The sequence below is a fragment of the Sebastes umbrosus genome, chromosome 17 (assembly GCF_015220745.1).
Source record: "Sebastes umbrosus isolate fSebUmb1 chromosome 17, fSebUmb1.pri, whole genome shotgun sequence".
Lineage (NCBI taxonomy): Eukaryota > Metazoa > Chordata > Actinopteri > Perciformes > Sebastidae > Sebastes > Sebastes umbrosus.
Window position 1 is genome coordinate 10,570,369 of NC_051285.1, and position 23,328 is coordinate 10,593,696.

The 23,328-nt window shown below is 40.9% G+C and overlaps 2 protein-coding genes across 4 annotated transcripts in view; one reads left to right on the plus strand and one right to left on the minus strand.

Moving 5' to 3' along the window:
- The window catches only part of kctd16b (potassium channel tetramerization domain containing 16b), a 94,601-nt gene extending 78,756 nt beyond the window's left edge, over positions 1 to 15,845 (plus strand). The window contains exon 2 of the mRNA XM_037748430.1: positions 13,499 to 15,845. Within this exon, the coding sequence (XP_037604358.1) occupies positions 13,499 to 13,962 (464 nt within the window). The 3' untranslated portion in view covers positions 13,963 to 15,845. The remainder of the gene's footprint in view (positions 1 to 13,498) is intronic.
- yipf5 (Yip1 domain family, member 5) overlaps positions 1 to 23,328 on the minus strand; it is a 219,760-nt gene that overhangs the window by 115,785 nt on the left and 80,647 nt on the right. The window lies entirely within an intron of this gene.

The following is a 23,328-nucleotide window of genomic DNA, read 5'->3' on the forward strand; positions in this document are numbered from 1 at the left end:
TGTCAATTGATTAAAATATTTAATCACAATTAATCGCATGATTGTTCATAGTTAATCATGATTAATCACAAATTAATCGCATTTTTTATCTGTTCAAAATGTACCTTAAAAGAAGATTTGTGAAATATGTAATACTCATATCAACATGCAGTGGATATGCTTGCTCTATGCAAATATATGAATATATTTATTATTGGAAATCAATTAACAACACAACACAATGACAAATATTGTCCAGAAACCCTCACAGGTACTGCATTTAGCATGAAAAATATGCTGAAATCATAACATGGCAAACTGCAGCCCAACAGGCAACACCAGCTGTCATTGTGTCAGTGTGCTGACTTGACTATGACTTGCCCCAAACTGCATGTGATTATCATAAAGTGGGCATGTCTGTAAAGGGGAGACTCGTGGGTACCCGTAGAACCCATTTTCATTCACATATCCTGAGGTCAGAGGTCAAGGGACCCCTTCAAAAACGGCCATGCCATTTTTCCCTTGACAAAATTTAATGCAAGTTTGGAGCGTTATTTTTCCTCCTTCACGAGAAGCCAGTATGACATGATTGATACCAATGGATTCTTTAGGTTTTCAAAAAACGGTCACATTTTCTGACATAATATAGACCAAACAATTAATAAATTAATCAAGAAAATAATCAACAGATTAATCGACAATGAAAATAATCGTTAGTTTCAGCAATATCCATGTATTATTGTGCAATAATAACAAGTCTGTCTGGCTGTGGCTTCAGTCTGTGTGATCTTTGTGTATTTGCAGTGACCAAAAAAAGGGGAATGCATGAGGCTATTGATTCATCTCTACAACTTAAGGAAGAAATGCTGCAGTTTTTCTGCCTTGAATATTTCTCCTCTAACATGTATTAATATAAGCAGGGCTAATTAAAAGAAAGTTGTAAATGTAAACAGTACCAGTGTGAGCACTGATGGCCTGGCGCTCAGTGAGACACGGACCAGAGTCGGTGTGGTTTTTTTTCCAGAGGAAGATCATTAATTCTCATCATGATGAATGTTTAAGAGAGCAGCCTGTATACGGCGGGGTTGAAAGTGATAATTTGCAAGTATTATTAATGAATGCTGACGGAGGCTGGTGCCTGTCAAAAAAAACCTATAAAATGGAAACCTTTTGAACATTTGGAGAGGAGGCTTGATTAGTAATCAGTAGGATTGGTCTTCAAGAGGAAAATATCCCTGTGCCTGCGTCAGCACGGCTACTCTGAAGTGTTTCAAACTATGCAAGTCCCCATTGTTACAATTAGGCCTCTGCTGGTCTTTACAACGTCAGACTTTAATGGGTAATTTTCCTTCTCACTTCCTCCCCTACCACTACATATAGAACTTCAAAACCATACTTGAGAAAATTACCACCTCTCTTTCTGTTTTTTTCTTTGCATCCCTCTGTTCTCCACCTCCCCAACTAGGCTACAACTAATAAATTCTCCTACACATTCAACTTGAAATGAGAATAAAAGCGAGCGCCAGTGGTATCACATTTGTTCTCGGAACTACGCGCCAATTTCGCCCAAGTACCTCTTGTAATCTCTGAGGGAAAAAAAGCCTGCCAGTGTGATTCTGTAACATATGGCGAATTATACGTGCGTTGGCAATGTACATTTTTAGACACGCGGTTTTACTTTGGCTTTATAATAGATGCACTAAGATTTACAGTAAAGAGGGTGGAGGAGTGGAGGAAATCAACAGGGACAGGAAGAGGGGAAGAAAATGTGCTGCTGGAAATGGAAACTCCTGTCACCACGCAGTGTCACTCTCAGAAGCGAAATGTAACACCTGCTTGTAAGGGAAGAGAGGCATTTTCCCTCAGCAGCAGACACAAAACAAAACAAGTGCAGGAGCGCACTCACCGAGGGCTCTTAAATACCGGGGTGAGAACACATTGGTGTAAAAGAAGTGGCTGGTTCAAGGAGCTGCGGAGTCAAACACATCATTTCACGCTGCCGTGCCAGGGACTAATTATGCCGCATCAAGAGGAGGACAGGGAGAAGAAGAGAGAGGGAAGGGGGGAGGGATAGAAGAAATGCTTCATTCTCGTTCATCTATTATGCCAACCTTGCAAATATAGCTCGAAACCAACAATCTGCTTCAGGAAACGCACGCCTCTTGCATTCAGAATATGCTGAATTTTCATTTGGCAGCTGACATCTTTGTCCAGAGCTCACTCCCGAAGGCCAGGGACAGTTCAATCGATATGTGACCGACCGAGCTTCTCCCCCAACCTAACAGCCAGACAGCTGAGATGTAAAGCAGGCTCCTGCAGGTTCAAACCACTGACTTGACCAGCATCTGTCATGCTGAAGTGTCCTTGGGCAAGTCTATGAATTACTGCCGACTTTTAAGCGCTGTTCTTTTGACCTCTCTGTGCCCTGGAATGTATAATAGAATAAAATATAATCTCCTCATAGGGATAAACACATTATCACATTTTTATTATTACATTTAACCTGTGAGGACATCAGGTTGTGCCTTATAGCACTGGGAGCTGCTCTGCTAACAATAAAAATAGGACTGACTTTGTGGACCCCAAAGAGCATTTGTCTGAGCTTTTTGAACTAAAATAAAATCCATTTTATTGCAGTGATATCAGCTCTGAACCAGAAAATAGACTCATACGCCAAGAAAAATCACACAGGGTACAGCCAGCGTCTGGGTTTCTGATTGATTCTCTATGGTGCTACACAGCGGTCTGATGCTCAGGGGAGGAACAAACTCTCTTTCTCTGTCTCACTTTGTTTGTGCTCGGGTAGAATAAACAGAATATAAGAATATAATTAAACTTTCCTTGGGATTGTAGGAAGAGGATATGAGGGCTGAGTCCATTAATAATTCACTTTTAATTGTAGTATTCGATGTAGTGAGGTAATTGATCCACGGTTCAATGTTAATGTTTTTTTTCACAGTGGGTCAGAAATCTACTTGCCGAAAATTTATTTTTATTTGCCCCTATACAAATTGTTTAATTTATTAGAGATTATCAAAAAACAAAGACCAAAATTAGTTGTTATGTTAAATCTTTATTAAATTAATCTAACGCCACCCAAACTAAATTCCTGTTCTTAGGATAATTTAAATCCTCTCTTGCGCTTCAGCTCAAAAAATGTGTCTTTGCCCAATGCCATTTTCTTGCGAGTGCCCGATCGGTATACTGCACATGTGCAACTCTCAACAGAAATGAAAAGGAAGCGAGATGGCTCACTCCTTATAGCTACTTCTATCATCAGCTCTGGAAAAAAAAAAACATTTTACCACTTGAGTTGCTAGATTTACCAGCCCGACAGACAAGCCTTATTGTTGAGCCCTGTCATCAAAGCCACTATAGTTCCACTTCTGATTGTAAAATACAGTAGAAACTGTGTGTATGCTTTGAGGCTTGTACAGAAAAGCTTGAGCTTTATATTTGATCCTGTTATGTTGTTATGGCACCCTTTGACAAAGACCTTAAGTACCATATCTGATCCATTCTCATCCAGTGGACGGTGTCTCTCAAAAGATGAAACATGGACATACAGCTTCATTGATAAAAAGCAACCAAACTATCCAGTCAACACCAGAACTGCAATATTGAATCATGGATAAACCTGGGTATTTAAATAATTTACATTGATGCTGTTTATTGATAGAATAGCTGTGGACAGGTGTCTATTTGTACAGACAATTAACATTTATGCACATACATATGACAGGTACAGTAGGCACAGACATTAAGGCTAACATTTTGGGTCTCTTGTCTTATTGTCCAGTGCCCGATAAAAGTTAATGTGAGAGGTATTTTACAGCCACATGCTAAACTGTGTTTAAATTTCATAAATCCACCGGAGGACAGTGTGACAATGATAGACAAACACAAATTAAGCTTTGATGGTATGTAACAAGTATTTGTGTGCATATATTTATTACATTATTTTGCTTAAAGTCACTATATCCTGAAATGAGACGTATAATCTGTGAAAAAAATCATGTTCCTCTGCTTCCTCCTAGTGCTCCTGATGGCATAAGCAAGTTTCCACTGCGCCCAAAACAAAAACAACCAATCAAAGCGGAGTAGTCTCTACAGCAGCTGTCAATCACTGCTCGCAAAACTTGCAAACTTCGATCAAACTAGGCTGCGCTGATCAAACCGAATCAATATTCTGTTACTGTAGTGCCCATTTCTCGCGTCAGATGTTTTCAGAAACATATTTTAGTGTACTGTTTAGTACTGTAAGTTTGTGACCCGGCCGCCATGCTGAAAACAGTCGAACGGCATTACTACGGTTTTGTACTGCAGTCTTGGAAAGGGAGGAGTGAGCGGAGGGGTGCTCAGTTGGTTGCAATCTGCAACCACACCACTAGATGCCGCCAAATCCTACACACTGTACCTTTAAATCAGTATCACTGTCAAAACGAATGCTTTTTCATTTACAGCTAGTCTCGGTGTTTTCTGGCTGTATTGTTAGATCTCTGTTAGATGTTTGTTCAGTACTAATTCTTCTATAACACTGGATCAAACTGATGCATTAGAAAGGTTGAGGAGCAGTGCAGGAGTTTCACCTTTCAGAACCTTTTATCGAAGAAAGAAAGTTAGAGAGAAAGAGTAAACTGAAAAAAAAAAACTTTGGACAGAGAAAAATGGAAAGTGACTAATGGATAGAGAAAAAGGCGAAACCTCTATCTGAGCGGGAAAGACAGAAGAAGATTGGAGAGACTGGGGAAGAGACAGGGAGGCAGGAAGAGAAGGTGTCAGGAGCGAGACACGGAGGCAGAGAGATGCAGACGGCAGAGCTGAGGTGGGACACAGGAAAAAAAACTGACCGAGGGGGAGTGATGGATAGTGGAGGTTTATTTGCTTTTGTTTTGCCAACATCATTTATCTCCGGTGAACAGCCTCCCAGTGCTGAGAGGCTGTATGACAGAAATCAATCAGAGGGCAATCGTCCATACACTTCCCGTGATGCGCCAACCCATCGATACAGGCATTAGGAGAGGAACGGTAAAGGAGAGATACATGGGGAGAGGAAGAGAGGAAGGTGAAAAGTGCGGACAAAAAAAATAGAAAAGGAATAAAAATGGAATAGAATAAAACAGATTATCCCGAAGTGAATGTTGTGCGTGTGTTTAAATCCCATTTAAAAGTCAGTCAAAAGTCCTTTCATGCTTATATGACCAACAAACACTCCAGTATGCTGTAGCCTTTTTCCTTGTTTTGTAACTCTACTCAATATGGAATCTCTTTTTTGATGACATGATGAGGGAAATATCGGATTGCATTATTTTGGTGGTGTTTCATGTAAAAAATGTGGATGGAAGAAGAAAATAAAGACGTGTGCTAATGTTCTCAGTTATTGGTTGCCTCCAGAGTGTGATGTTGACAAGCTTCGCGAGTCACATGGTTATATTAAGGTTAATTAGAGATAGGTCAGTGGTTGGGGATACGTTCTGCTAATCCTGGCAAAGGATGCAAAATTTTAACCGAGAGAAAGTCTAGCCTGAGAGTCCAAAATCAGAGTGATAAAGTACCATTTATCAAATTCTGATGGTATACTTCCACAAGCCAACATTTTACATACAGTTTTAATTGAACTCTGCATAGAAGTGGCAGCTCTCAAGACGAAAAAGATACATTTTCTCCTTCGTACCCGGCCTTCAGCAAATGATTTTTTTATTTGGTCCGTTTTAATTTGTGCACTGTGAAACCGAAACAGACTAAATAGAAAACAGACCAAAAGTATCAATTTCATTCTCATTCAATGTAGCCAAACCGACTATGGCTCGTCAGCCGATGTGGTAACAGTCGACCAAATAACATGAAATGTATTAATCTTGAGGCATGTAGTGTTTAGCTGATGCGAGGAAATGATAGATGATGGATGTTGTATTTGTTGATAGAAAATTTTGTACTGAATGTGTGTGTGTGTGTGTGTATGTGTTCTTTTCAGTTTGCAGTGTGTGAACGTAAGTGTGTTTATTCAATTGGGAGAGCAGTGTGAGTCAGCCAGGTCTTTTTACCGGCCAAAGCTAACACAAGTTGTGAAGGTCCCTGCTGAGATCAATACATCAGAGCCTGAAGCAGCTGTCAGGACGCATTGTGTGCGCGTGCGTATGTGTGTGTGCATGTGTGTGTGTATGTGTGTGTGTGCGTAATAGCATGTGACAGTCATTAGACTTCAGTCAGACCTCCTGCCCACCCCCCTGGAAGAGAAACATCATGAGATCACATGAATCAACTGCTGCACATACAGCACAGCACAACGCAACACACACAGACACACACACACACACACAAAGCAAGGGTGTGTGCGCTGAGTGATGCTGGCCAGAGGCACGGCCGACAGTCTGACACCTCTGATGACACGAATGGGAACCCCACCTGACATCAGCCTCCCTTTCACTGCCCAGCGGCATACAGATAATAGTTCCAAGGCCAATGTCACTTGCGCACTGAGGGATGACCACAGGCGTGCACACACACACACGCTGTTGGTGCATACTTCACACACACAAATGCCACACTGCAACATGTACAGTATGCTGCATGTGGAGGAGAGGAGGCCACAGTGAAGCAACAACAAACTGACCTGCGTCACGCTTCTGTTGCATCATCTTTCACATGTTAAATACATGAGCATGTACACATACTATACACACCCATGTGCACTTACGCATATACCCACACAATCATGCACTCAGCCCTGAAGGAAAGTGTGACCTTACTCTCACATGAGAGCACAGGATGCCACATGTACTACAGTAAGCCTATACACATACTGTACTGTGGATAACATTTACATTTACACACATATGCTGATGTATGAGCAAAAACACACATATTAACTTCTTTCAAACGTTTTTTCTTTCCAACAAACACAAGGCTTTCATCCAGGAGACCGCTGCTCGTGTCCGCCTGCGTTAAGTTTCACTTTCATGTTACAATCAGTCGGTCATTTTTGTTCTGTGTTTACAATGTTCAGTTTCAGTTTCACTTTACAAACGTAGTTTTAATCCCAACCATGTCGTTTCTTCCTAAACCTGACTAAGGGGTTTTGTTGCCTAAACCTAAAGTGACACCAAGGTTAACTTGGTGGTGGTTTTGATGCCAAAGGGGGCGTGACAAAGTGTCATTATGTGATGAGTTGGGATGAGAACGTGTTGGCCTGTGTCACTTTGCAATGTGAAGAAACATACGTCACAAACATACAAGTGGGAGTGTGTGTTCTATAGAACTGTATTTTTATGACCGTATGTGAGACAGAATCTTTATCTTTTTCCCTGCCTAAACAAACACAATCTCACCCAGGAGCAGTTCAGTACAACCAAAGTCTTTTCTGTTGGTCCCTGGAGCAGTATGGGGATTAAGTGCCTTGCTCAAGACTCCAGGCAAGCGCTCCTGATGCGCTTTCTTGCCCAATTTTAGCCTCAGGGTCCAGGTTAGAGCTGGCTATACCTTCCAGCCACAAGCCCACTTCTCTTCCTTTAGGCTGCTGTTTTTACATTTAACATTGCCAGACATTGACACACAGTATGTAGCTATATGTACAGTTTAGTTTTAATGGATTACTATTATGTGGGGTTGTTTGATGTCATCGCAAGACATGTTTCCCTGCAGTATTCTCGTTACTATAAGCACATGTGTTGTTTTCTCGCTTGCTGGTATTTTAATTAATTTGATAAATTACCCAATATGTTACTCATTGAGGTTATATTAGCAAGAGGCAGCCGGGCCATTTAGTGGTTGAAAAAAGTTGTTATGAAGAGCGACATAAAAACTCTGTCTTAAAAAATAATGCAAACGAGAGGATTGAAGTTGAAAATTGAACGTAAGGTGCCAGAAGTTACAAAATATAACTTTAATATTCAGTTAAAATTCAGACACATTCTCGCTACAGTAGCTGCGCCTCCTCCTCGCCTCCTGCGATTAATTCTACACCTTTCCAAAAATGCTGACATGCACGTGGGCGTGATTGACAGGAAGTGGGGAGGCGCTCTCCCCAAGATATCTCCTGACTGGTATGAACCTCAGGTTATTTTTTGAGTGAGTGGATCATTCAGTAGCGTACCCTACCTGTCATAGAGAGAAACTGTCAAATACCTGGCATTTAGAGAGCTAAAATACCTCGTCTATGACAGTGACTAGACAGGAAATTGGTCATGTAATCATGATAATGCCCCAGTAAGTGGACTGCCCAGGTATGATGCAGGGAAATTTATCAGAGTTCCTGAAGTTTAAATGACCTCTGGTGCAGAAGAAGAAGAAGTAAACTTTCAAATTAAAAATATTCACCAAGGGTGATGGTTGCTGGTGTCCTTTGGGCCACTCACATGATGCATCATCCTCCCCAGTATAATTAAAATCAAACTGTTTGTGTGGCAGCTATAGCCTTTGGACTCTGAAACCTTGACCTTTAATTATGGCACTTCCATCAGTGTAAATTGTGAAGCTCCAGAGCACATTACCATCATTAATTTACGGTCAGGCAAAATTGGACTGGAGGGGGGTCTGAAATATCATATTTGAGGCAAATGTTTTAACCACATACTTTATATAAATATGGATGACATGACAGCTCCCCAAAAGTGAAGCCAAAATGCCTGGATCTCCCCCTGGTGGCTGGCTGCAGTATAGGTCATGAAGCCCGCCCCCTCCATGTTAGCGGAAGGACATGAGCCATACTAAAAAGTCAAAGTAAACATCAAATAATTTTTTCCCAAAGATGTTTTTTGTCATTTTAGGTAGTTCTTATACACTGATGTATGTTCAAGTATTCATTTATCTGATACGTTTGGTTTCAATTAGTTATTTGATGCTATAAAAACGGGGAGAGACGTCATGATGTCATGTGATTGACGGTAGGTAGCTCACGCTGACAAGCTGCGGCCGTGCTCGGCTCGTGATTGGCTCAGGCGCTCGTCTGGGCGACCTCGATACCGCGGCTCCACCGCCCGATCACTACTGCACAGACTCTGGCTCCAAATGACGTCAAAATCTTAAGATGATTTTGCCTTCACTTTGTACAGTGGGAAGAAGTGGAGATGCGTCGTCCATATATATGGACAAATGCCTGAACTTTAGGACCCTTACAATGGATTGGAATCAAGTTATTTGATTTGTGGTTTCTTATAATGGAGAGGAGTTCCGGTGTGATGCAGAAAAATGTACCTTAATTTAAGTAACATAAGTGATTCGGCTGGCAGAAGCAATAAAGAAAGATAGAAATGATTTCAACCAGACAGAAAATGAATGAAAAGAGCCTGAGTAAACATAACATAAACAGCGGTTTGACTTTCACCCTCAACTAGCAAGATATTAGAACCATACAGTGTAAATACCAATGAGAAAGTGCAGGTCTTCACATTTACACATTTTCTTTTCACTTCAATTAGCAGGGGGAATTGGTTTCACCACTAACATGACTCAATGTGCTGCGAAGCATCAACACTTCACACCGATATATCCTTTCGGGAACCTAATTAAAGTATCACTGTGTAGCTGAGAGTGGAGACACCACTCAATGGCTTATTTTACAAATCTCTGTTACCAGTGCTTGGATTTTAAATCTCCCTGTAAGTGGTGTTCTCAATTGAATTAGTTTTTGGACAATTTGTCATGAAGCTAAAGGTTTAAACAGGAAATCCAACTGGTCGCTGATAAATCCGATCCCTCCTTGGTCAACGTATCCTCATAAATGGTTTGTATTATAACAGCGTTTATCCTGTTTCTCTTTATAGTTCCTGGGTCACGATTACACGAATTACATACAAACTGATTTCGTGATATGTATACGAATTACAGTGCATTATATTCCGAAAGTATAGCTGTGAACGGTGCATAAGAGCAGTCTGCCCTGGTAGTCTTTAGTGTAAGCGAGGCTAATTGCTAGTCACAATACCTGTAAATTAAAGCAGCATTTCACTGTCAAGACTTACAGAGCTACATGGAGATGGATATAATTACTAGGAATATCCTATATCAAATGTACAGATGCAAGGCCACACACACACACACACACACACACACTCAAGGCTCTTTAAGACATTTGTTACAGCTGCTTTAGCCGTCTCATCGTGTTAATTTTATTTGGACAGGCAGATTGGCTCCTGGCAGACTTAACAATTCACCAGAGTGTGGGGCCATTTTTCAAAACACCAATTACGAGTCTGCATCTCATCGATCAGAGGATTAGCTATTCACTCACAGTGACATAAATTAACTCGTGTGCCCCTAAACAAAGGTTGGGAAGAGACATAATTGCACCTATCATGGGGTTACGTCCTCTATCCCGCAACTGTATAACGAGCACATCCTTTTTTCTCTGAGGCATTTGTAATTGTTGTGTGTGTTCCTTTAAAATCATACTAATAGAGCATAATAGTGTATTCTCTGTCGCTGTGTGTTTGTGCATGTGAAAGCTGTAAAAGCGCTGATGGTATAAAGAGATGCAGAGTTGCTATGGGTGACAAAGGGTGTAGCGTTTCATATCTGTCATTGCCTTTGCTGGGTGATGTTTCACATACAGTAGGCAGCAGTGTATGCGTATGTGTGCATGTGCTATATATATAGATAGAGCAGGTCGTCCACCAATCGGAAGGTCGATGGTTCGATCCCCAGCTGCTCCGGGTCACATGTCGATGTGTCCTTGAGTAAGACACTTAACCTCAAATTGCTCCCGAAGGCATAGCCATCGGTGTGTGAATGAGTGTGTGAATGGGTGTATGAGTGGGTGAATTCTGACATGTAGTGTAAAGCGCTTTGAGTGGTCGGAAGACTACAAAATCGCTATATAAATGCAAGTCCATTTGCCATTTACCATTACTGAATGTTTGTCCTCCTTCAGTTTAGAACAGTTGGTGTAACTGTCAAACCCGTCCAAGATATATTTCTTCTATTTATACTCGCATAAATATAGTTACAATACGTGGAAGCTGTTTATGAGCGGTACTCGGAGGAACAAATATTGGCTGGATGAATTGATTTCTGTTCTGCTGCCTCTCTATAAACAAGCAAAAATATGTTGCTGAGGACAAAAGGAAAAAAAGTAGGGGGGGGCATTTATTTTAAGCAGCATTATTTATAGTCTCGTACTATGTCGTTTGAAAAGCAGCACATGAAAAGAAACGACGGTGCTATTGAACCTGATGAGTAGAGGATGCATCAAAAGCCTGCGCTTCGGTGTGAGGGGCGGGGCTTGAAATCAGAATAATGGTGGGGGATGTTGCATGTGTGTGTGTTTGCCTCAAGGGATTTTGATCTTTCTCCTCACTAAACAGAGTGGAGTCCATCAGCAACAGATACCCCTTCAATTATTCAGGAGGTTAGCATGAAAAATAAATGGCTTCCTCCTGCAGTGAGAGGTGTGTTGCTGCTCTGGTTCCTGTGGTTCCTTCACTGTACACTCTCACGGAGGGTTAGGCTGGCCAATTGATTCCTTTCAGCTGCGATCGCGGATCACTGCATTTGTCTCGTTATCGGTCCAGACCACAACTTCTGGGCGGCTGCCTCAAACTCAACACCGAGATACTCTGCGACATATTTGACACAAATGCCAGCTCACTGTAAGCACCCAGGTGAGAAAGGCTGTGGTATTCAAGTGTAATGATTGAATGTTTGAGAGAAAAGCAGTTCAATAGAAATTCTCCTCTGACCCGCACTACTTTAATTCCAAGCATTGCACACAATTTCATTTTAGAAGGCCACGGAAAGCTATTCCAGAAGGCTTAAAGAAAGAAAAGGCTGCAAAGTCTTTAACTTTTAAAATGGTATTTAAATGATTATATGAAGTTAGAATCTGTAATACATTGAAAAAATTGTCATTTGAATGCCGCTGAAACATTATGTAACCTAGACATCTCTTGACCTGAAAATCACTGCATCAATGCTCACTGGGTGGTTTTCATTTAAGTTCATGTTTCAATTTGACATCTATTATTGGTCTAATGCAATTCTTCCAGTCATGTTGATTTGAAAGTGTTTCTCAGTGCTGGAATAAACTGTGAATGTGAAGTGTTCCTGGGTTTTATGGCCATTACTTCAGAGAAATTAAGCTGCACATACAGTATTTGTACAATTTAACCCTCATCCTACCAACCTTTTTAACATACAAGGACTACAGACTGGTGACCCTGGGGACCACGAGAATAAACTACTATAAGAAACAACCATCATAGCAAAATGTTCTCAAGTCTCAAAACAGTATTAGTTAAGTTATTGTAAGTTACTTTAGGAAAGTTAAAGTTAATTTGCATACTTTGTAAAACGAGAATAGACAGAGCACACAAGGAAATCTGTTGCATCTGTGTCTGTCTCCTTCACAATGACTGACAGAGGGCCCGTCCCTCCCACTCCCCCCTCCCGATAGTGTGCGATACTTTAAATTAGGACCCAATGTAAACATGTTATCTATCTATTCTGCCATGCATACTCTGATTAGCGTAACCGGTGGCGGACTTGATCGACCGTGTTAACACCGCCTCCCTCTTTCATGCCATCAACCACCTTCTTTAAAAGGTCGGCGTTGCCATATTTGTGCAAACCGCATATCCAAAAATCTGTTGCTATCCAAGGCTTTCATAATGTTTAGAAGTAGGTGTGTTTCTCCTTCCGACCAGAAATGTGGGCTTTTCTTTTGGGCATACGTCTCTGCAAACTGTAGGCTAGTTGGTGGGTGTACAACGCACAGAGCTGGCTGTAAACAGGCAAGATGTGTGTCGCAAACTGCCGTAAAAACCCCAATTGAGACGCATATTCCGAATGCGTTGTATATATGTCAAAATAAAGCTCCTAAAACCTGAATAATATCAGCATATCATAGCACTTGTCTTAATCGGAAAAATGCTCAATTCGGAATAAATCCTTATTCAGAATATCCATAGGAAATATGCTTTTTACAAGACACGTATGATATTTGGAATATTAGTATGCATGTAAACGTATTGTCATTGTTTGTCTACCAATATTGCTACAATATCTCCACGTGCAGTTAAAAATCTTTGCAAAGTTAAGAATGATTCAACTTGTGCTGCAGTGGTTCCTCTTTCATTGAATCCAAATACCATTGCCTTCAGTGTTTTACTTTAAATGCATTTAAAGCATGTAAATCTGGACGTTCGTCGTGTGCTTGCAAATCATTTTAAGCTCTTCCCCTTGTTTCATGTGACAGCGTGGATCTATGAGGGTAGTTCTCTGAACAATATAGGCTTGTCACACAGTCAGCCAGCTCATTTCCATGATTAGACTGGAAGCAAGCCAGGTGTCTCTGATGTCACGTCACTTTGTTCCAGGTGATAGCCATTCAGCATTAGCTGACCTTTCTTTTTGTCTGTCTTCAGTGCTTCTTACTTTGCCTTTCTTCTCCTGTCTGACTAATTTGTAGCTCTCTTTGTGTCACCGTCTCGTTTTTCTCTTCGTGACGAACGGCCTAGATAGAAAGAAAACGTGGAAAAAAAATAGCTCTAATGATAGCTTCCTCTCTGGTTCTGTCTCTTTCCAGGTGGCCCATCACGTTGGTCCTCCCCTCCGTGTGACTGCTGCTGCAAGAACCACAAGGGCGACGGCGAGGGCGAGAGCGGCACCTCCTTCAACGAGCTCTCCACCTCGAGCTCCGAGAGCCAGTCAGAAGCCAGTTCTCCCCAGGGGACGGTCATCTGCGGCCCGGTCAGCCGCCAGTCACACCCCCACGCCAATGTCCAAACCCTGGACAGGCCGCTGAAAAAGGGCCCCATCGCCATGCTCCAGCAGTCCGAACAGCGGCGGAAGAGTGACTTGTTGCGCACGCTTACGGCGAGCTCCCGCGACACCAGCACCTGCAAGAAACGGCCGGCGAAGGAGAAGCTGACGGTCGAGGAAGAGCTGGAAAAGTGCATTCAAGACTTCCGCAAGATCAAGATCCCGGAGAGGTTCCCCGAGAGGAAGTACATGTGGCAGGCCGACCTGCTCAGGAAGTACCGCCTCTGAGCCAGGAAATAGGACAGAGGGAGCAGACACATGAGGCCAAGGATCAGTTTACAAGTTTTTTGATCATGACTTCTGCAACAAAAAGGGAGATAACACTAAAACTGATTTGAATCCAGTTTCTGGGGGGAAACTTCACCTTTATGCCAGTAGGTTGAAAGTCTACACAGAAGCTAGCAAGAAAACCAGACTGTTCTCTTACTGACATACGTGTGTGTGTATGTAGTTTAGGCCTACTGTATGTACTGTAAGTATGTGCTGTACCTTGCTGAATGCTTTGAATAATTTTATCCCTGAGGACCAATCCGAGTGGGCGAAAGACATCCTCTATGAAGCGACCATCCAACAAAGGCTCGCTGATGGCTACAATCGGGGGGGTTACTGGACTGCACACACTGTCATCTGTCATAATTTCCCTGGAAAAACCATCACAGCAGCCACAGTTTTAGTCCACAAAGACAAACTGATTTAGTATGTGAATGTGTGTGTTAATGTGTGTGTGTGTTTGCACCCAGGTGGCCTAGAGGTCACAGATAAATCTGCATCAGGACCCATTAATAATTCATGCTGTCCCGACAGTGCTCTCACTATAAATACACCCAGAGCTCTCTGCTGCCGGGGCGGCGTAAACAGCTAGGTAAATTACTTAACTTTTGGGTAACATTTGGAGACTTCTGAGGCAGGAGGAGGAGGTACAATTTCATCAGCAGCACAATTCATTTTCTTCTTCTAATATCGGTTATATTGCAAACGTACCCCCGAGTGAATCACACTGCCCTGCGTTGCATTGATTTTTGCCGTGTTGGCTAGATGTGGAGCAATTACCAGGTAACTGTGTGAAGGATAAGTGAAAGTGAAGGGTTTGATTTAATGGTCAAACCATGGGGAAATACAGAGGTTCCATAAAGAAAAGTCCTGATTTAACACTCCTATACACACACACACATACACTTTTCCATTTACATTACGGGCATTTTAGCCAATTACTTTACCAAACACTCACAAACATTCATTCCCACATAGAGAGCGATCAATTGTGAAGTCATTTAAACCATGCTCAATATGACACCTACAGTAACACAGACAGAATGGGACAAGATTGCTACACAGGCTAACCCATCAACACAGACGGATGCTTTCTGCACTGACTGTTGACGCGGCGATCAATAGTTATTGATGATAGGGTCCGGCGAAAGAGCTGATAGATGTGGTTCTTGTTTACAGTTATTAATGAAGCCCTTGGGTTTCTGACAAAGACAAGCTGGTCATATATTTAGTGAAAATTAGCCATTATTCATATATGCATTTACGTACTCAGTCAGAGTCGACGTGATGCATTGTGATGTAGTTACAGAAAAACAACAAAGATAGCAGACAGCTATTTTTGAAAGAACACAATTTAATTTCCCCAGCAGGTTCATTGTTATTAATTTAAGGCTCTTGTTGGATCAAAATGCCACTGACAGAAAGATTTAGAAATTAATTCAGGGTGTAAATTAAATTGTCGACCACCGCATAATTGCAAAAGCACACAGACATTCAGTGATGTTGTAAATGTAAAACATTTCTTTGGAGAGTTATGACGGCAAATGCCATTTAACACAATTATTGTCAGATTGGTTCAATGTTTATTTAAACAGGTAGCGTTATTGACATCGCAATCTCTGTTTTAGGAGAGAAACATGTTAAAGAGAAAAGATATATAAAAAGGATTAAACATATTGTACAGCGGATTGTCAGTCAAAACAGTGAGTTCAAGATGTTAAAATCATTTATTGGCATAAGAAAATCGAACTTAAAGAGGACCTATTATGCTTTTTCCCTTTCCTTTAGTGTGTTATATAGTTTTTTGTGCATGTAAAAGTCCGTAGTCCGTAGAGTTTGGTTCGGTTCGCCAATCACAACAGTGGGCCAGCTGACCAATCAGAGCAGACTGGGGGTGAAAAGAGGTGCTACAGCACAGCCGACATGAGAAAAATAAAGCGTTTTGTGAACATTAAGCATGTTAACATGTTTTAGTAGAAACCTAAAATACAAGTATGAACCTGAAAATAAGCATAATAGGTCCTCTTTAATCTGTGAGGGGCTAGATTTAGAGGAAGTAGCTGATACGATTGGTAAACAACTGCTTACAGAAACGTGTTTGTTGGTCACAGCTTCAGGTAAACATCTGGGTATTTATGAATAGTGTGATAGACAGCTGTGATGAAAGATGTAGTTTGGGTTAGAAAGTTATTAATATTAATGAGCTGACTTGTACACATGAAAGTTCGACCTTGTTGGTAGTAGTGGGCGGATAAAAACAGAGGAGACAGAAAGCATTTTCACAGAGGAACTTGATTAAAGCTTCTCATTATTTGTTGTTATTGCAGCTTATGAAAGTGCAGATGAATGGGCTTCATAAACAACCATAGCTTTGACACAGCACAAAAGATACATTCAAAGCACACACACATAAAATATGCACAGTTTAAACATATTCATAGATCTGTTTATTTAAAAATATCCCTTATATGTTAATGGAAATGGACACAAAATGTTCTTTTATGCTTATTTTTCTATCTAAAGGCCTTTAAATGAATAGATTATAAAATGCCCTTATGTCGCCCATAAAATCTATTTCCCACGAGAGAAGTGGTTCATGGGTAGTAAGACATTTCTAGTTATAGTATATATTCAGTGGTGCCCATATGTCAGCTGTGGTTTATTATAGTATACATTAATATGGTTGCAATAGGTGCTAGATACAAACCAACCATTTTCCTCATGTCAATACAATGAATATGACTTATTTTTCTACATTGCGGGGATATTACATTTTCATTTTAAAGTCATTTATCTTATGAGCTGAAGTTGAGATATGTTAATCCGGACTATTATATGTAAATAAACACCATAAATCACACCTAACCAGAATAATGTATTATACTCTCTGTACATAACATGCAAATCCATGAGGTGTGGCCGCTGCGCTGTTTTTTAGTGATGCAGTAGACTGACGCTAATGTAATACAGCCATTCTTCTTTTATCATTTAGAGTGTTGGGGCCATCAGGGACGAGGGGGAAATATAATACACACCTATAACATATTATATGTATTTACCACTATAACAAATGATAAGCTTTCCGAGACAACAGTGTCATAAATTGTCTGTCAGCACATTTGTCTGACAGGGAGGTAGTCACTGGTGGCTAAGACCTTTCAGCGATGCTGAATTGGAATCAATAAATCTGAAGAGGTATGTTCAAGCCATAAACAAACAACAAAAAAAGAAAAAGTTTGTTCAAAACTCAAAAAGGTACAAACTGTTCAGCCGTAACCGTGAAGCGTTTGTTACCGTACAGTGCAGTCGGAAAGTGTTAGGATAGTGATTTTTGTTGTTGTTTTGTCTCCGTGCTCCAGAACATTGGATTTGAAATGAAACTATGAGGTGAAAAGTGCTGACTTCCAGCTTCTAACAGTGTTTGAGGTTGTCTCCAATTATAGGACAATACAGCAGGACAACGATTCTAAACAAACAGGCAAAAACAAAGGAGTTTTTATGGCCAAACACTTGGTCATAAAATCTGATCACTCACATGACCTCAATCCACCTGATTTACTGCTGAATACCAGACTGAAGGCAAAAAGCCCCTAAAACCAGCAAGAAGTGAAGACAGCTGCAGAATAGGCCTGGCAGCGTGGGCAGCATTGATTGCCAAACATTTTAGGGCTGTGGCGTTGAGGAAGTTTTCCCACCGGTTATTAAACGTCCGATTACACCGGACGTTTTACAAGAAAAGATGACGGTCAATATGTGTAGCATGCTTACGTTGATCTTTACCGTCGAATGGATGTGTGTCTGGCCTCTCCGGTCGAGATTTCGCTGCGTGGCCGCAGGTTTTCTACCGGGCGCTGCTCTGCCGCGCACCCCGGCTGTGACCGCTCCATCTTCCTCACGGTGATTACCTCATTAACGTTATGGTTCCCTGACAGCATTGGGTTTTAAATCTGAAATATTGCCAAAAAGGCGCTTTTGCTTTTTGCTTGGACACCAAATCCTCCGCCATCGTCTTGTCTTGTCAACTCTCTCTCTTGTCCCGTGTGGGAAATCTGACTCCTGCTGCTCTGTGTGGAGACTCCTTATGGAGCAGACACTTTCACTGTCAGTTTGTAGCGCCCCTCGTCTGACTATGTATTGATAACATGGTGCTGATACGCAAAAATTAACTAAATGGGTTTTATTTCTGTAAAATAACGGTTGGGGCGGTGAGTAAGTAATGTAATCGGTGTAACACCGGTAACACCGACTACCACGGCAAGCCGAAAGGATTTGCAAATCAAATATTGAATAAGACAACTTAATTTGGGGGCCACATTTCTACATTTCCCAACAAGTTAAAGTTGAGTCACAACTTTAACATCACAGTCTGTTTCAATTTAAATCTCATGTGCTGGAGTATAAAAAGAGCCAACACACAACAACACTGACGCACTATAACAATATATCATCAATCTTTGTACAGGTATTGTATTCCCTGTTAGTTTCTCTGGTCTGAACCAAAGGAAAAATGTCCACTGGTCTTCATACAGCTTATAAATACAGGAGGAAAAAGCTGAATCTGAGCGTTAGGCCAGACAATAGTTTGCCTTTGGTTGATTTAAGCTTTCTGAGAACAGCATGCTGATTTAAGATACTGTATCAACATTTTTCTCCTTTTAAAAAAACATAAAACGTGTTTTCAGTTGCTGGTACAATTATTATCTGGCCAAATGATCCAAACATGATTCATGTGAAAGTCTCTATTTGTCAATAGAGAATTGTTGCATAGCTTTTTTGCATATTTTTTTGTAAAGCTTTTTTTCGACATCTGCAGTAGTTGGTCTTGTGCTGCTCATATTCAGCCCAGCTTAAGCGAAGGGATACTAGGGATCGCGTTTGCTCGACTCTGCCTGCCATTTTGAGAATGCATTGGGTTTGTTTACTTTAAGATGATTCAACAACAAGGTCGATCAGTCGCGAAAATCTATCTGAGAGCATTTTCAAACACATATAAGACACGATTAGAAACGCCGTTGAACAGACACAGAGTGAATACCAAGACACCCGGTGGCCTTCTAGAGTAGAATACAGCTGTTTTTTGCACAATGTAGAAAGTTATAGAGAAACACAAACAAGAAAGTATTTGAAAAGAGATAAATATTAATAATCACCTAACATGCACAACACAGTCACAAATAATGTGTCTGTCATGAGAGGGAAAACTGAGGGGAAGCAGTTTTCACCTTCAAGAGCACATGAGATGATATTCAGTTCTTTGAAAAGAAAAAAAGAAGCCTGAAAAGAACAAGATGCTGTAAATCTTATTGAATGACTTCAATTTTGTCAAATGTGATGTATGAAAAAGAAGAGAGACTGAACTGATGTTAAGTTTGTCAATTTATGTTAACTTGGAGTGCCCGACTACAGATTTTCTTTCCTGAAGTTATAGTCATGCCCCTGCAAGTGAAGCCTGTGTACATGACTGCAGGTCCTGTTATTTTCCTCCTGCCTATGATGAACCACAAAGAAAAACCACACTATTCTGATACCACCATGGTAGACCTGACCTGGCACATACTGTTTGAAACAAAAAGGGCGTCTGTTTTTATGTATGTTGTTCTGACACTAAAAAGAAAAAGAAAAAATGGTTCAGATACATTGTGAGCATGTTGGTATACAAAACATATAACAGATTTAACTTAGTCTGTTCTTGTGAAAAAGATTATGTCAAAAACTGATATTTAACAGAAAAAAAGAAAACTTGCAAAAAAAAAAAAAGATGAAAAAAAAAAAAGATAAGCACAAATGTGTTGATAGTGTCTGCTGTTCCTCCACAGGTGTATAACATTATCAAATGAAAAGTCAACTCTGCAGTGTGACCGAGCACCTGCAAAACAGAGAGATTCTCACCACGGGGATACGAAAAAAACTTCATGGAAATACTCGTTTCATCATAAATCTTTCAAAACAGTATTTTGGTAATTATGGAATTATGAAAACCTGCCTATCAATTTTTTTTCCGATCTTAAAATTATACAGATTTACATCCAGACATTAAATTGAATGTTATGTGTTAACAGCCAAACATCTGTGGTGAGAGTCGCTCTGTATTCCAGGTGTTACTACGTCAGTACAAATCATCTGAGAGTCTTTAGATACAAAGTATATAGTAATTTTGAAAATGTATGATGACAACCAATAAACAAGACATTCTGTACAGCGACCTAAGACTTGTATTTATTCAAGTTTAATGCTCTGGGATCCACCAGTGGGCAACCTCCAGTTCTGAAAAGTGAAGCCAACGCAGAAGTGCTTTAAACTTGCATTCTTTCTAATAGCCAGCAGGGGGCGAGTCCTCTGGTTGCAAAAAGAAGTCGGATTGTACAGAAGTCAATGAGAAAATGATCCTACTTCTCACTTGATTTATTACCTCAGTAAACATTGTAAACATGAGTTTATGGTCTCAATCACTAGTTTCAAGTCTTCTTCAATACAGCATGACAGTTCACAAACCGATGAGTGATGTCGTCACAGTGACTACGTCCACTTCTTATGCAGTCTATGGGGTCCACACATTATCAAGTGAGATAGAAACATTTTAAATTTGATTATTCATTTGTGATTAATACTTCACTTACTTCTTGATCAGCTCACCACCTCAGTTGTAAAATGGTGACACGGTCATAGCAAACTACTGCACTGATATACTATATATTGTGGCAAAGTGTTAATGTTTATAGTCATATTATCGGGCGCTGGCTGAAGAACACCAGCCTTTGTGGTTAGATCCTAGTCTAATATTATAAAATGCCTGCAACTCCCTTTATTATGAATCATTTATAAACTTTAATATAGTACTATATTTACTCTCAATCCATTGTATTTGAGTGTTTAAATTCTGAGAGTGAAATACGCTCTGTCTCAAAAATGACCACAATGAAACGAAAAAAGTACTTTATGCTCGCTGTCTCACAATGCAATGCTCCCCATTTTGTACTTTAAACTTGACTGTTATGCGACTCGACATATCCGTGATGACTGAGTGTGTTTAGAGAATAGTGAATTTGCGAACAAGATAGTGATTTTGAACACTGCCGTAGAGCCGCATTTGCTCTACATCCAAGTATAATGTGTTCTTTTTATATAACATGTATTTTTTTTTGTCGCAGGTTACAACAGAACTTGGACCCGCAAGCCGTCTGTCTAGATGAAACAGGTACAGTTAAGTGCCTTCGCTCAAGGGTCAGTCAGGCTTAGAGTTGGCAACAAACTGACAGTGCAAAAGAATGAGGCAGAAACCAGAAGCTAAAGTGCTAAGGCCAGTTGGACAATCTGACAAATAACAAGGGTAAACTGCCCCACTATATGAGAGGCTTCTGTGCAGGCAAGTGATTGGATCAGGTGATCTGCAGGAACGGCAAAGCTTAACAATGCTGTCTGCTGGGCAGGGGGGCGAGGCAGGCTGGGAAATGACAGGTGAGTACAGTACACCGGAACACAAGCTGTGTCTTACATCCACACTATATATCCTCACAATGCAAAGCTCACAATTTACCTTTCATTATAGTTAAGTGTTTTCAATGAGCATACAAGAAATACATGTACTTTATTATTCTGTACTAACAGGAACAAGCGGCAACCTCCGGTGCTGAGAAATGAAGCCAAAGTGCCAAAAACTGCAGTTCTTCAAATGGCCACTTGAGACTGGCTCCAAAAGCGAGTCAATCCCCATCTACCCCCATGTTAAAATGACAGACTTTATAGCAGAAACATGTTTATAGCCTGGTACAACAAATGGTGTTGGTCTCTATAACTAATTTCCTCGTTCATAACAATTGTACGGGGGTGAGTTTTTGTATGACTCAGCCGTTTAAATGATATCAAGGCTTAAAGTTAGACATAATTAAGGGCGTGGCTGATTTGAGTGACAGGTGGGTGCCGTACCAGGTCGCTAGCTGCAAGCTGTCTGGTCTGCTGCATCACCCGGGCCCGCCTCAGCTCCAACAACGATCCTACCCTCTGTCCATTTTTGGATTAGCCGGGAGTTAGGCTGTGTCGTCACTGCCAAGATGGTTAACGGCCGAAGCCACCCACTTTGAGCTTCACAGCTGCTCTTCAGAAAGCTATGGGTGACGTCACAGAGACTACTTATATATTTTATACAGTCTATGGAAATGAAGCTGAAGACATCAGCCATAAGATGTCAATCAGCTGCAACATTGGGAGCGTTTACAAGTGTAAAAACCGGGTTCACACGATGGGAAAGCAAAAACAAAATAGTAAAATTTGTACTGTAATATGGGACAAGGACACATACTTTGTGAGCCCCTTTTTGTTGTGCAAGTCTGTAACGCTGCAGAAATTCACAGCATTCCAAGGAGAAATAGGAGAAATCAGAAATAATGAAAGAAAAAAATACAAATTCAAAGAGCAGGCAAGAACAAGATACATAGAAGATAATGTATATAGCAATTATTAAATTCAGAAACAGACCAACAAACACTGAAATATAAGTCCACATGCACTTTCCTGGCAAAAGAAAGGCTTCCTCCCAAGATAGTTATTTAAAATGCTGCTGTCCCAATCTTCATAAAGCAACCTTTTCCACTTCCAGCACTTTCACCGATCACGCAGATGATGTCTATTAAAGTCTATGAGGGTTCAGTTCTCATGGTGGCCACTGGGACTGGGCCAGAGACTAATCAGGAGATGGAAATGAAGCAGGAATCACGACTCACACTGTTAAAATAATCCACATTAACCATTAAAAACTTGTCTCCTAGCCCTCTGACAAAACTTCAAGACAATTAAATCATCTATTTGGCAACGGCATATGGAGAGAAATCTGCTATTTCTGTCAGACTGGCTCGTCCCCTGACAATACAGTTAATTATACTGATTTCAAAGTCACAATCAAGGAAGAGAAAGTCTGGTTGAGAGGAAAGAATGCATGTTTCATGTCTCTCTTTGTGGCTGCCAGCTCTCCGCGGAAGGGAAGAGGAGGGAGAGTATGCATGACAGGCTTAAAATAGCATCAGTGGGATCAGCTATCTTCTCAAGATCAGGCGATGGAGGCTTCATGTGGCTCTAAGAGCTGCTGGCCTTAGCCAGCGATGAGGAGACTGATAAAACAAGAAATGGGTGGATTGTGGGGTGTGGATGGAAGTGTAAGGGAGAGGTGATAAAAGAGTGTCGAAAGAGGAAAAAGGTATTAAATTAGGATTAAAAGTTAGAAAAGGAAGGGAAATGAGGCAGAGGGAATGGGCGGAGGGAGAGGTTAGAGGACGGAAAAGATAGATGGGAAGTAGGCCGGGTAGATGGAAGGAAGGACGATTAAAGGAGGAA